Below are 14,898 nucleotides of genomic sequence, written 5' to 3'. Positions count from 1 at the left end.
ATTTATTTATTGCATTTGTGTTATTAAGGTCCTGAAGGTCCACCAGGGGTGAGTAAGGAAGGACGTCCTGGAGAGCGTGGGCACCCTGGTAAAGATGGAGATCGTGGCACTCCAGGAATGCCAGGACCAGCTGGACCCCCTGGAATTTGTGACCCATCACTGTGTTTTAGTGTAATTGTGGGGAGAGATCCATTTAGAAAAGGACCAAATTATTAATTTGTGATATGATAATTTAGAGGAATAGTTACGGTGCTTATCTTTCATGGTCTTTCAAATCTCAGGAAGATGACCAGCAATAAGCCCATAAGAAGGAACAAAAGTACCTCTGACATTAAAGCATTATAAATAATGATCTCAAAGGTTATACATTCCTTTAGACAAGAAACTCCAAAACTCCAATCACTTTTTTTTCTACCTTGCACTGGTTGAATCTCAAGTGTTTTTAAAGAGATTATCAGTTTTAATAGAAATAAAATTAACGATAATAGTTGGTATTTAGTATTTAAGGTCTTATCATTCTCCTTTTATCTCTTTTTACCAAAGAAAGTCCTTTGCAAAATTGCTGGAAATACCACTGGGAGCAGAATTAGGTCGTAAATGGCATTGGTCAGGTACAAATAACTGTGAAATTTTTCACATGCACCCAAAATACACAGTATTTGATTTTTAAAGAATATGGCTGGCTTTGATATCATATGTGTGCAAATTTCATTGCCTTGTGTACATTTCATATGTCATAGCTCCAGGTCTTCTGTGAGTGAAAGCATGTATCAGATTTTTATGAATTAAGACAAATACTTGCACTCATCATGGAAGAAAGGTCACCTATTTTGCCCTGCAGCTCTGCTTAAAACTGAGGTGAAATGCAAGGGTAGAACTACAGGTTCAAGAGCCAAGGTTTTATTGAAGATGGTGCTGTCAACTACTAAACGTCAAAAGCTTTCATGTGGGTGATTCAACTCCTATGATAATAGCATTAAAAATAAAAAAGAGCAAAAGACTGGCATAGCTGACTTTCAGCTATGATTTAACAAAATTAAAGATTAAAAATATTTGTACAACCCCAATGTAACAGTTCTGTGTAATGAAGTATCAAATTATATACCCTTTGCTGTTTCTCCTCAAGGACTGCGTTGCCAAACTGAAGAAGCAGGTTTACAAGGAGAAAGGTCTAACTGGTGGCTGACCAGCTGCAGTGTTTGTTATGCTGTTTCCTTTTTCATTTTAAGCCAGCTGTGTGTAATTTTCATTGTATGCTTTGCTAATTAAGTGTATTGCTTGCTTTTACATAAAGAGCAAAGGCACAGTTCCCATGAGAATTTAAAATCCATTTCTTAAATTAAGGCAGAGTCCTGTATTGAAGTTAACCGGTACTTCATAAATCACTTTTTCTAATGTGTTGTTTTTCTGTTGTCCTAGTATCAGAGACTGTTAATATGCTTGACATTCAAGGTAAAATAAAAGACACACTTTCTAGTAAGATGTATGGTGCTGTGAGTTACTAGTCTGAGAGGAAGCAAAACCAAAACCAACCAAACAAGAGCAAGCCAGAAGGACCTCTGGCTGCAGTGAATACAAACAGAAGACCAGAATTCCTTACCCGTAGAAGAATCGTCTTGATTTTCAGCCAGTCTGATTCATAGCTTTGTTTACGATTTCATTTGATCAAATTAACACATATATCAGGCTTCAACTTTAAAAGTAGTGGTGGTTTTGTCATCCCATTAGTCGTATTTGACTAATATTTTGAGAGTTGTTTCTGAATGATTGACTGAGGATCTATGAGTAATTTCCAGTCTGCATCTATTATTTGGCCCTTTCTTGTAGTTTTTGATATGTCTGGCCAATTTCGATTTGAGCTCAGCTTTTGCTTTTCTGTCTGCATTTCTGTGCACTGTAGCAGTGCCCTTGTAGTTCTTGACAGGTGTTTGTCTGCTTTCCAGCTGTGGTACGCTTCTCTTTTGAGCAGACTCGGAAGCTCACAGTTCAGCCAAGGTGGTGGTCTCTGCCTACTTCTCTACCTTTAAAGGGGATGAACTGGTTTTGTACTTCCCGGAAGAGAGCTTTAGAAAAACTCCCTGGCAGGTGGTAGCTCCTTTATCCCTCATGGAATCTTCCCATGAAATCCTTCCCAATTTAGCTCTGAGAGAGCTGAAATTTTCTCTTCTAATTTAAACTGTTTGTTCTAGTACTAACCTTCAGTGTGCTCCAGTTCTTCCTGTTTGTTCCCCAGGCTGTGTGCATTGATATGCATACACTTGAGGTGGTTGGTCTTCTGGTTGTCATCTTGTCAGGCAGCTAAAGAACATTTGTCTTAATTTCTTTTTTTTTTTTGTCCATGCAAATAAAAGAGATAGTTACTTTTCCTCTGCTCCTTCTGGTATGTAAAGTAGCTCAGTCTGGCCTAGCATGAGTAGTTCTGTACAGTCCTGCTCAAAGAGTACAGTCTAAGCTAGTTACAGCTTTAAAGCAAAATCTCATGTTGGACCTATTTTATTTTGTATGATAAAATGGTAAGAAAGACTGATTTAGTAAACTAAATAGTTAAGAGGCTTCATTGAATGTAAAACCAACTTCCAACCCTTGATCTGCAAAAGGAGGAAATTTGAAGCTCAATCTATTTAATTGCCTAAACTGCTGAGCTGCTTGGATGCTTTGAGCTTTAGTGCTGCTGTATCTTTGGTATTGTGCTCTGAATTTCAGTCTGTGCAACTGTCACATTTTTACAAAAAAAATTTGGTTTTGACAAACCGGAATTTTCCAGAGGACATGCTAGCCATCTAGTCTGTGCAGGTGCCTTTTAGAAAGTTAGTAGTAACAATGTAACTTAAATAAATGAAGACAAACCCTTCAAAAATGTACTTCTCCATTGTTAAATACCCAGGAGCAGGATAGGAAGTGTCTTGCATCCCATTGAAATGCATATGTTATGAGCCTAGGAACCTGTGATTTCAGTTATTGCTCCTTAAAAGAGTTTATCAAGACAGAGTTTAGCAGACTTCACAATCATTTAATTTTCTGACTTCATTTGATATAGTGGGATTATATGGCAGTGTAGGTGTGTCCCAGCTTGTATCTTGATGGGATCTTTTAACTGAGAATATATTTCCAGATCTTCATCTGATTCTGCAGTAAGAGGTTAAACAAATGGTATAAACTTGAGGATTATCCAATTAATGATCCACAGGAGAGAGACTTTTATTTACTATTGATGCAAATGATATGAGGTTCTTGCAGATGTTGATCTTCAATCGGAAGCTGTGAATTAAAAAATTCACAGTTGCAACGTGGCACCATCTAACTACCAGATGTTCTCTGGAAATAGTTACTAGAAACTGTTTACTGACGCTTACTTACTCTCCTCATGATAGTCTTTAAAACTGGATCTTGGGCTAATTTTTAAGCAGGGGGCAAGATGCAAAAAGAATTTGTGGATTTTTTTAGTAGCATCTTGCTGTCTAATCTTAAGAAATACTCTTGCTGGTTGGTCTAGTGCCTGTTGGTGTCAGTAGAGGAACTATGATTCACTACACTAAATTTTTAGTATGCCTTCAACTCATAATATGTCTGTGTGCAAAAAATAGATTTAATATTTACCACTTTACTATGCTCATTGATTGCTGTTGTCTCTCAGATGCTGAGGCATGTACTTGGACATAAAGATGCAGAATGGAAAAGTATTACTGTGGGAACTGGATTTTTTAATGAAAGCCTAGTGCTGTATGGATGGAGCTCAGCAATTTTCACCTCTGAGAATCATGATCTTAGAGAAGTTTGGAGTAAATACATATGGAGTGATGTGTCTATATATAAATATATATGATTTAGTAAAAGACCAGATGTCACAGATGGTTTCCACATGTGCAGATTTATTTGGTGAATATATACATGTATATACTGTGTGTGTATATATATGTGTGTGTATATGTACCATTCTCAGTTCATTTGTTTAATTGAAAGATAACATAGTCTTAAAAATAAAAAAGTAAAAGGATAAAATAATAAAATAATAAAATCATAAAATGGCTTGGGTTGGAAGGGACCTTAAAGATCAGCTAGTTCCAACCTCCTGCCATGGGCAGGGATATCTCCTTCCACTAGACCATCCAAACTGTCCTTGAACACTGTCAGGGATGGGGCATCCACAACTTCTCTGGGCAACCAGTTCCGATGCCTCACCACCCTGACAGTATTTCTTCCTAACAATCCCAATTCTCTTTCTTCCTAAGAGAGGTGCTCCATCCCTCTGATCATCTTGGTGTCCCTCCTCTGGACTTGTTCCAACAGCTCCATGTCCTTCCTGTGCTGGGAACCCCAGAGCTGATGCAGCGCTGCAGGTGGGGTCTCACCAGAGCAGAGCACAGGGACAGAATCCCCTCCCTTGCCCTGCAGGCCACGCTGGTTTTGGTACAGCCCAGGACGTGTTTGGCTTTCTGGGCTGCAGGCTGACATTGCCAGGCCAGCAGCTCATCCACCAGCACCCCCAAATCTTTCCCATACTGGATCTGCTCATCCCCCAGCCTGGATTAATACTGAAGGTTGCCCTGACCTAGGTGCAGCACCTTGCACTTGGTCCCACTATACACCATGAGATTCCCATGGGCCCACTTCTTGGGATTATCCATGTCCCTGAGGATGGTATCCTGTCCTGCTAGACTGTGCAGTCTAGTCTGGAAATGCAATCTTGTAAGAACTGAACTATCACCATCCTTTTACTGCTTCAGAGCCAAGGTGTCAGCTTCAGGAGTAGCCAGCATATTTGAAAGCTGGTTGGCCTTTCAGAGGAGGAGCTGAGAATTGCTAGCTATGCGTCTTTCAGAACTAGAGAACCTAATTTCTCAGAAAACTCAAGGTTCATGAAAATGAAATTTCTTTTCAGTGCATCTGACTGTCCTGGCAATGAACACTGTCAGGATCTGTCACTATAGTTCACGTGGATTGAAGCAAACCTCTGTGAAAAGATACCATAAGTTTTTCCTGTAGGGGAAACACATAGATGACAAAGAAAATACCTGTTAATCCATAGTCAACAGAGACCATAAACCCTTTTAAGAGCTATTGCCTTCTGGGGTGCTATTGAAATGTTTAAAACTTGAATTAATATAAAGAAATTCACTGGGTTATTTTCTTCTGTTGATAAGCGGGATTTTCTCATAGAGGACATAATCTATGTATCTTGGAGAATCTAAGTCCATTTTAACAATGGGGAAATATTTACTATATGATTCTTGATTTTTTCTTTACGAGCATCTTTCCCCTCCCAGTATTTGCATAAAAGTGCTTTTTTGTATCAAAAAATATTATGATGACATTCCAGTATATTGTAGTAGTCGGTGTTATGGTTTTCTTTCTTGGCACAAAATGCAAGCGCTAGATGATTTTCCAGAAGTTGTATCTGGCCACTCAGCTAGCTCTCCCTATATTGGCAGATTAAAGCTCCTTGGTTGTCTGCCATAGGCTTAAAGAACTAAAGTGCTCTGTACTGATTTTCTGACACTTTTTCCCAATTTTATGCTTGTAAAAGTAGGTAGTGTTCTTCCATTAAGGAAAAGGTAGGTGAGAATTCATCAGAAGACTTAGCCATTTGACTGTTACATCATATATCCATAATGCTTCCAAAATTTCTTTCTCATGTTGGAAGCTTGTAACTCCAAAGAGTGTTTAATTTGTTGTTTTCCAATTTTCCTTTTTTAAAACATGAAAAAAACTCATGGTATCTCTGGGACACATTGAAATCACATATTGAATATAATGCAAAAAACCCAATAATACCTAGAAACTGTGTTTCAGATAAACAACATTATTGGACTGTTGAAAAATATAATGCTACCTTAGAGATGGAGAAAAAAAAAGTTGTCTTCTAACTGGGACATGACTCTTCAAGGTATGCAAGGCTCTTACTGATGTGGGAATTAATGCTACCTTTAATGTAGCCAAGATGGATCCTGAAGAAAAAAAAATGGCTTAAGCAGGAGTCTGGGTAGCAAATGAAGGAGAAGGACAAGGTCATCCACTTTATTTCTTTAATATAATATGTATTGAATGAATTGTGCTTCTCCTTGTCCTTCTCAAAAAAAATTGTGGGATAGTACACTGTGGGTATAACACCCCTCTTGATATGAAGTGACAGACCTCCCAAAAGTGAAAGCTCATGGTAAATGTGACAGTGATGAGCACCAGGAATCTCTGACCAAATCTGAGACCAAAGAGCTCTGGATGAGAATTCAAGGGTTCAGATAACTGTCCCACCCTGATACTATCTAACTCCTGCTCTGGAAATTGGCTAGCAAATGCTAGCACTAAACAGTGTTTATGTTATGAAAGTTTAAAGATATTTTTTATGTACACATTAGTCCTTTTACAACGCTTGTTAGGAAAAAAACCCCAAACCTAGAACTGAGGAAAAAGAATCTGGCTTTGTGTGTTGTGGTCACATAAATCTCATACTGAATATCCAAAGCCATCTGCATTGGGGAACTGGATTAGTTTGCCTTCCTGAGGGAGGGGCTGAACTGGCATTCATAAAATCCCCTATACTTTAGTTTTTCCCCTTGCACCAGAGTGTCTGTTATGCCCAGGAATCCAGCAGCCAGCAGCTTTCTCCAGGGCAGTTCGTTCTTACTCAGGCTAACAGAAACACAGAGTTCAGAACTCATTTACTGTTCAGTATTCACTGTAACCAATTCACTGCTAAATTATGAATCAAATCTTTTGTACACACTGGTGTTTGTTAGAGGTTCTTACCACATGCCAACAGGTGTATATACCACTGAGCTCATACAAAAGCAGCTACTGGTGGTACCCACAAAATACCAGCTGGCAAAAGCAAACAGCTATTAAAAGTTACTATCAACGTTCTTTTAACAGGTAGATTTAGTAGATAATAAATAGGAAAACTTACTTTTTCAGTGGATAAACTCAGGCAGGATCTGTCATAAGGAAGCAAATTTTATATAGCTCAAAATAGAAGTAGGTTAATATCAATTTTCCTTGCAATGACATCACTGCCTAAAGGATGTCTTTGTATTACATGCATAGTGGGAAAAGCGTGAGAAACCTTGCAGTAATATTTTGATAGTAACTCATTAGTGAATCTTTGTAAGTTTTACTGGTTGAGAAGTTGAAAGCATAGCCCTGAACACTGCAACATTTTTTATTAAAAATTGCATGAAGGGTGAGTAAGCTAATATTTAATGTATGCTTGGTGATCACTTGGAGCTGGGAGTGGGATGACATCTGTGAACATTGTGGTGTCTCCTACTAGGGAGACTCCAGCTCCTGTCTGTCACAGGCTGGAGCCCTTATTGTGCCTGCATATGACAAGAATCACAAGAGATGAATTGATTAATTTGCAGCAGGCTGAGGGTGTTGTTGCTGAATGTAAAGCAGCTCAAATAAGTTCCCAGCCATAACAGAAAAATGAAGAAAGCAGTAAACTGGAAAACAGATATCAGAATTAAGCACTTTGGGATGTTAAATGTTTTTGGCAACAAAGAATGGCTCTGTGACAAGACTACATGTGGAGAATTTTGATGCATATTTGACTTATGACAGGTTTGTCTTCAACAAGTGTCCCCTTTGTGGAAGAGTTGGTTTTCACCTGAGTTGTTAGCAAACTAGCTGACCTTCTAGACCAATTGAAAAAAGGGTTAACAGCTAGTGGTGGCTGTCTTTCTGTGGTCTGAGTATTTTATTTATATATGTAGCTGGAACAGTGTAGGCTCTACATCTGTGGGAGTGCTCTGCAGCCATCTAGCCAGGAACCTGGCATAGAAATATATGTCCTGCTGACCAGAGTAAACTGGAGAGAAAATAACTGAAGCCTCCTTGTCTCCTCTCCTTGTTACATGTGGCATAGGGGTACGACTAGAGAAGCATGGATGTCATAGAAAAGAACTGCTGATTGGATCATCTGTTTTGGAAATTAAGTCTCAGCTTTTAAACAGAGTAGAAGGCACAATATTTTTTAAATGATAGTAAGAACAATATTGGTTAAAATGAGAGAGTCAAATTCCAGTGAAATGATACTTTTTATAGAGTTAATACTGTTACAGTGTGAAATCTAAGAAACTAGAGGCACAGTTTTCATTTTGTGTTGGGATATTTTATTTTTATGATTTGAAGGCCAGATTATATCTGTATGGTGATCTTCTGCAAAGTGTAATACATAGAAGTTTCATGATTTTTAATTTTCTCTCTTTCCTACTGTTCTCCTCCCTTCCCTCACAGCCATGGCCTATCTACTTTGGCACCCATTTGTAACTTTTCCATTTACAGGGACCCTACATTACATTATTGCATTCCTTTCATGTGATGCTTTGATACTTCCTTTGTTCTTTTTTTCCGCCCCTCTATCTGCAAAGGACTTTCTTTTCTTTAATTTCAGTTTCATTTTCTTATTTTTCTCTTTTTTTGACTACATTTCTGCTTTTGTTAAGTGGCATGGCATGGTCTGTATGTGTCTTTATCCACATCTTCCTTCTACTTCAGTCTCTCCTGCTGTGCTAGCAATGCTCCTGTATATAGGAAGTGCAAAAGGCAAGTATTTCCTTGGATCTTGAGGAATAAAGTGAGTTACTGGCAGAGGTGCAGCCCGTTGAGAGTTATGTGCATATTCCATTAGCACCATGGGGTTGTTCCCTCTGGTTGCAAAGTTGTGTGAGAGAGAAAAGACTGCTCAGAGGAGGGGGCAGCTGCTGAACAGATCTGCGGACAGGACTCACAGAGCCAATGTTGTAAGGAATCTTTGTGTGGTGGGAAGGAGCTCTGAGATATTGACTGCTTCTTTCTACCTTGTGTCTTACCAGAGCTGGAAGGACCTGGTAGTAAAAATAGTTTCTCTCAGGACTAAACTTCTTGCCTGTTTGAGCCTGGTTTCCTGCATTGTCCAAACAGCAAATACATCTCAAACCCTTCACCATGTATCCCTTTCTTCACTGCTTACAAATTGAGGCTGAATATTTCTTTTATTAAACAAGTTAAGAGTTGGCTAGAGATATAATTAGATGCAATCTAGTGGATTGCAATATAATTTTGCAATATAAGTTATATCGTGCAGTATAAGATAGTCTAATACAATCACGACGTAAATATGCGATATAAGTGGCGAGGTGCTGGAACAGGTTGCCTGGAAAGCTGTGGATGCCTTATCCCTGGAAGTGTTCAAGGCCAGGTTGGAGGGGCTGTGAGCTTTGGGCAGGACACCTTTCACTAGACCAGGTTGTTGGAGAGTGCTGTTTCACATCAGTGCATACGATATGAACATTTATTCCTTGCAAGATTATGCAATATGTGCATTAATGGTATTACATACCATTGACTTCAAGGAAGTCAAGGAGGCAAATTTTAACATCATTTTGAAACTCCTCAAGATTGAGAACCACCTTTTCTCAGTGTAACAGTGATTTCTCACATTTACTCTGTCTTTGTGCCCATATGCCAAGTAAAGAAATAACATTTGGAAAAACTGACATTTCAATTTCCAGTAAAAGTACTTGGATCATGTGGAGCTTTATAGATACATAACAAAATGTTCTTCATGCTTAAATCAAAAACTTAAACAAGTTGTCGTCTGTTAAAATGCCCTGAGAGCAATGGGCACTAGGTGTTGACAAATGGAAATTAATTTTTAGAGCAAGTGTACTTATGGGAATTCTTTTGTGGTTACGGGAGGTGTTCCAGCATATCCTTGATGGTAAGCAACCATGTTTTCCATGCTGGGTGATCAGAAGGAAGACACATGACTTTACACTTTGGCACATTGTTTTCAGACAACCTCATCTGCTTGTTTTCCTTGTACATGTAGTAGAAAGGGGGATATTTTCTCCTCTTCGTCCTGCCACAGTTCTTCAGTGTCTTTCTGGAGTCACTTGCCTTAAGACTGTGGGAGAAATTCCAAGTTAAGTGACAGGGATTTCTATACTTTACATCTGCATTACAAGTGGGGCCAGTTGAACTTTCCTCTGTCAGTCTTAACTCCTGTTTTGCAATTCTTGTGTTTGCGGAGTGCCCAGCTTGATATCCAGGAGGTCTTTCACATCCATTTAGGTTCAGAAAGACTTATAGTCAACCCACCTGAGGCTCAATTCACCTGCATACAATGTTTAAATGTGTGTGGTGTATGGTTGGCTTCTGGATCCCTGTGTGCAGCTTGTGTGAGAGGCTGTCACTAAGCTACCAGACATGTGAGCCTTCAGAAATTACTTCCTTTTCTTACTTTTGTTATTGCTTATCCATTGGATCACTGAACTGGTGAACCAGTTGTGTACTGTAAGTAGATGAGTAAACTGCTTGGGGCTATTAGACCTGGAAGTACTTGTAGGCTTCAAACTAGACATGTGTAAGTGCTTTACTTGTTTGTGGCCTTCTAAATAGTGATATATATATATTGCTGTACATCTGAAGAAGTGTTTAATAACAACTTTGTTAAACTTACTTTATCCCAGCACTTCTGTGCTGGGATAAAATTACCATATGGTCTTCACTAACAAATTATGTTCTATTGATGAATAGGGCTTTTATAATGTGAAAATGTTTAATTACAGGTATAGCTGAGGGATCAAATTTTACCTGAAAAGATAATTTTCCTTCAAATATCAATTTAGACTATGCAGCTAGGTCACAGGTCTTTTTCCAATGGAAAAAAAACAACAACCCAACCAACTCAACAACACAAATACCCATCCCCCCCCTCAACTTCCCCCCAAATAAAACAACAAAGCTAAATGCCTGGTCAATGTAGAGATTACTCAGATCACTAACACAACAATAAATAGTTCTGGTACTCAAAGAAACATTTCCAAATGCTTCCAGCTTTTACAGAAATAATAATTGTGTCCTAGAGCATGAGGAGCTGATTTCCTATACTTGTATGTTAAATAATTTCTGTTGTCTTTCTCGATTTTATTTTTTTTATTATTATTTTATTTTATTTTATTTTATTTTGCTTTGAAAGAACAACTAGGATGAAGTTGTTCACACTTTTCTGAGGAATGAGCAGTTACTGTCGTATTCCTAGTGAACCAAACCACATGATGCTCAGTAACAGGATTTCAGGATGAAAAACAGAGCCACACATTCACCAGATTTTGGTGGGCTCCAGACAAGGTTTCTGAAACAAATGTTGAAACTGAAGAATATAAAAGAAACAATTAATTTTAGGAATTACTGCACCTTTAACAAGCTTTTGCTTCTTACCATATTTTGATACTAATTTTTAAAGAAAACTAAGCATCAGGTTAGAAACACGGGGTTGGATGTTGTCTGCCTGAAAGCACTGATTTGGGTGTTTTTTGAAGAATTTTATTGGTAAATTCCTGGCATCTGACTTAGACAAATTACTTGAAATGAAAGGAGGGAATTTGCTTTACTACAACATTTCTAAAACAAATGGAAAATCCCAATGCAGCTATTAGTAGTATATTTTAATGCCATCTCATTTTCTTTTTCACTTTGCCTCGGGCTTAATGTTGCAAGTCATAGTAAAAAAAATACAGTATGGATAAACAAGAGTGTCATTAGTGACTTAGTTATGTGAAGGAGATGCAAAGTTCTTTGAATAGCTGCTGAGAGTGAGCTGAGAGGGAAAAATTTAGGGAAGGATCAGACTTGGATTCTGCACTGGAGGCACCTCCCTCAGTGCTGGGGAAGAGAGCAAAGCATCCATCCCATTAGCCACATTGGAATTAAGGCTTTTGAAGTTTTCTCCTGATATGCATGAGTATGATTATAATTTCCCTTTCCTATAAAGTGGTCTATGTTTGAAAACACTCATCCAAAATATAGGTGAGAACCTTTGATTTGTGCTTGAGACTGAAGGGTTCAGTTTGGCTGACAGGAGCAGGAGGGAGAGAACTGCAGGGCAGCTGTGGGTCACCTGCCCAGAAGTTGTGTGGGAAGTGGGAATGCTACTGCTGCCTCCAGAGAAGTTCACACGTCTGAATGCCCATTGCCTACAGAAAGAGGTTTTGAGGGGAACCAACTGCACTACTTGCAGTTAAGTGTCTTAAAAGTCAGACCACTATGTTGTGCTCCCACTCTGGTGGAAAAGTTCACAGGGCAGCCTGAGTTAAAGAAGGAGTGAAAGCACTCCTGCGTAATCTTTAAGTCGGTGTTTCGGCTGGGAGCTTGAGTACCTCAAGCCAAGAGGTCTGAAACTCCTCCCTGATTCCTGGATGTTTCCCCTAGTGCCTGGGTGTGTCTTCTTGCAGATGGGCTACCATGCTTTGAAGGAGGTTTTAAGTGGCAGACCTGGCTGCAGCAGAGAACCTGGAACAAGGGTCATGGCAGGATTTCTGCCGGGAACAACCCAGACCAGGCATTCTGAATAAGAAATAAGCCATGTGCCAAGTTTCTCCAGTTTGCTGGTGTCAGAGGGCTCCTGGCACATCCTCTGCTGCATCCTGGAGCCCACTGAGTCCTTTGGGCTGAAACTGCTGCCTTCATACCCCCTCTCACACAACCAGAATTTGACCTGACACCACATGCAGTGGAGGGGGGGAGTTTCTGCCCCTCTACTGGGGTAGAGTGGGAAGCTCTGAGAACATAGTACCCTCAAGGGGCACCTGGAATAGTTGGAGGTAGCTGGGCTGGGCACAGACCCTGTCAAAGGGCCAGAGAAGACGTTCTGTGCCAAAACCTTCTTGGTTTCATGTGGACGGTGGAGATAGGGCTTGAATTCGGGCACTAGATCAGCTTCACATCTGTTTTTTAGAAGCAGTTTTGCTGCTGTCTAAATACTTGGGGAACTTCAAAGGAGAAGGTGTGGCAGCACTGAAGCTGGGCTGCTCTCTGCATCCAGCAGTGGCACACTAAGGGGGATTTTAGGATCACAGCTTTTGACTGAAACATTCAATTAGTTTTTTTGTGGGTTAGGTCAGTTCCAATCCTGTGCATGGGCTCAAATGAATATCCAAAATTACTACACACATAAAGGACAAAAATCTCCATACCAAGGTTTATAATTGCCCTCTTATAAAATTCCTCATGCTATTCCATCCTGAAAGAATATTAAATTGTTATGTTTCCTTTGTTTCACAGCTTTGTATATTTTTCCATTCCTGGAAAATCAAAAAAATTTTGAAGTAAAAAGACACAAAAGAAGGGAAATAAGGGGGTAGGGGGAAGAAGCCCACAAGGCAAATAAATCCATTACAATCAAACAAATAAGATGTGTATATATATACAAATGGGACATATTAAAAAAGGCGGTCAGGAGACTCAAAGCCTTATTCTCTGCTTGAGCCCAAACTTTCGTTAAAGAACATAGCAAAAAACTAGCTGAGAAATTCCATACATAAACACATAATTACTTATTATTTAATTGTGAGACAGAATCTACATGAAATGGAGACCAGTAGGGTTTAGTAGTTGGAGGAGGTTGCTATTTTCTTCAATCTCTTTTTTATGTTCTCCTTTTTTTTTTGGCAAAGCAAGATATGTAGGACAATGAAACACATTTTTGTAACAAAAAAAGCAAAGACTATTTTACTTATGTTCCATTTCTCACTGAAATGCTTAATTTCCTCATTCTTACTCCAAATTTCCTCTAAACTGGGTATGGATTCCTCACTGAAACTATGTTTTCTGAAATCTGTGAGTTAAACTGCTCAGTTTTTTCATACTCTGAAGGATTTTGTAGATCACTCCCACATTCTTCCTCAAATACCTCTTTTCAGTTCTTAATCTACTTTTGTATAGGAGTCTGTGTCATCCTTATTGTCTCTTTTTCTGCGCTTTTCCTAGTTGTATTGATGCCTTTTCCTGGTCTTAAAATCAAGAGTCGTACACGGTTAGAAGGGAAAAAGGGATTTTACCTTGGTATTTATTTTAAGGATCCTTTGGTGCACATGTCCAGGTTGAATGCACCGAAATGCACACCACAATGCACCCCCAAAAGATCTGGTGTAACATTATAGGTCTCACTAATTAGCATATCTATCAAAGATTCCCCAATGAGAGGCTCAAGTGAACCCCCCTCCCCAAGGAACCTTCCCCTGTATGGCTCTATCTTGGTTTACAGAATGTGTTCTGGAGAGGACCTTGGGGTCTGGGGCACACTGATCCCTAACTACGAAGCTTCTAAAATGTTTAGTCTCTCAGCTTGACAAACAAGTCCAAGAATGTAGGCAAAAAGCACTAAGAATACAGAAGTTGTAAAAAGGTATAACAGGGGTATAAAAGAAAAGGCAAAAATCTTCATGGCATCAGTATGATGTCCTGAAAATCATAATGCCATGGCATGATGCAGTGGTTTTTTTGTTTTCTGTATTGTTTTTACTGTTTTTTGACGTTTTCTTCCTTTACTGTAGTAATTCCAAATAAGATTTGATTTTTAGCTGTGCCTGAACTTTAAATTAATGTTTTCACAAATATTCTCAAAGCAACTCTGAAACCTTTGAAATGCAATAAGAAAATTCAGACACATCTTTCTGTATCTGTACTTAGGAATTCTTTTTCCCCTACATCCATAGGCTTTCCCTTACTGAATAATGGTTTTCGTCTTCAGGCTGCTTAATTGCTTGGTAACTCTTTCTAGTGAAAACTGTTTATTGCCCTTTTCAGCCACTCTCAGATTTTATGATCCTGTGTACATCTCTGCCATCTGCGAACTTTGCAACAGTTGTGAACTCATTATTTGTTCCATATTTCCTATAACTTCTGAAAGTATGGAGCAGCAAAAAAGACCTGAGAGCAGATTCCTGCCATCTCAGTCTAATTTTTTTCTGCCTAGCATTGTGTCTTTTAACCAATTACTAATCTCCTGGAAGATTTTTACTCCTAGTGCATGATAGTTTCTTTTAGCTTAGCAAGGGGTCTTGCTGAGAAGCTTTGAAGAATCAGGCATACTCCATTCCAGTGATCATCCTTAGCTACATTCTTATTATTTTTGTTTTCTTG

General features: G+C 39.0%; 1 protein-coding gene across 4 annotated transcripts in view; it reads left to right on the top strand.

The window, feature by feature from the left end:
• Positions 1-2,365, top strand: part of COL21A1 (collagen type XXI alpha 1 chain) — a 97,310-nt gene extending 94,945 nt beyond the window's left edge. For all 4 annotated transcript variants that reach the window (XM_032104674.1, XM_032104673.1, XM_032104676.1 and 1 more), the window contains one exon: positions 29-2,365. In XM_032104674.1, coding sequence (XP_031960565.1) covers positions 29-216 — 188 coding nt within the window. In that variant the 3' untranslated portion in view covers positions 217-2,365. The remainder of the gene's footprint in view (positions 1-28) is intronic.
• The last annotated feature ends 12,533 nt before the right edge of the window (positions 2,366-14,898 follow it).

The sequence above is a fragment of the Corvus moneduloides genome, chromosome 3 (genome assembly GCF_009650955.1).
Source record: "Corvus moneduloides isolate bCorMon1 chromosome 3, bCorMon1.pri, whole genome shotgun sequence".
In the NCBI taxonomy this organism is placed as follows: Eukaryota; Metazoa; Chordata; class Aves; order Passeriformes; family Corvidae; genus Corvus; species Corvus moneduloides.
This window is presented reverse-complemented; position numbering and strand designations above follow the sequence as displayed.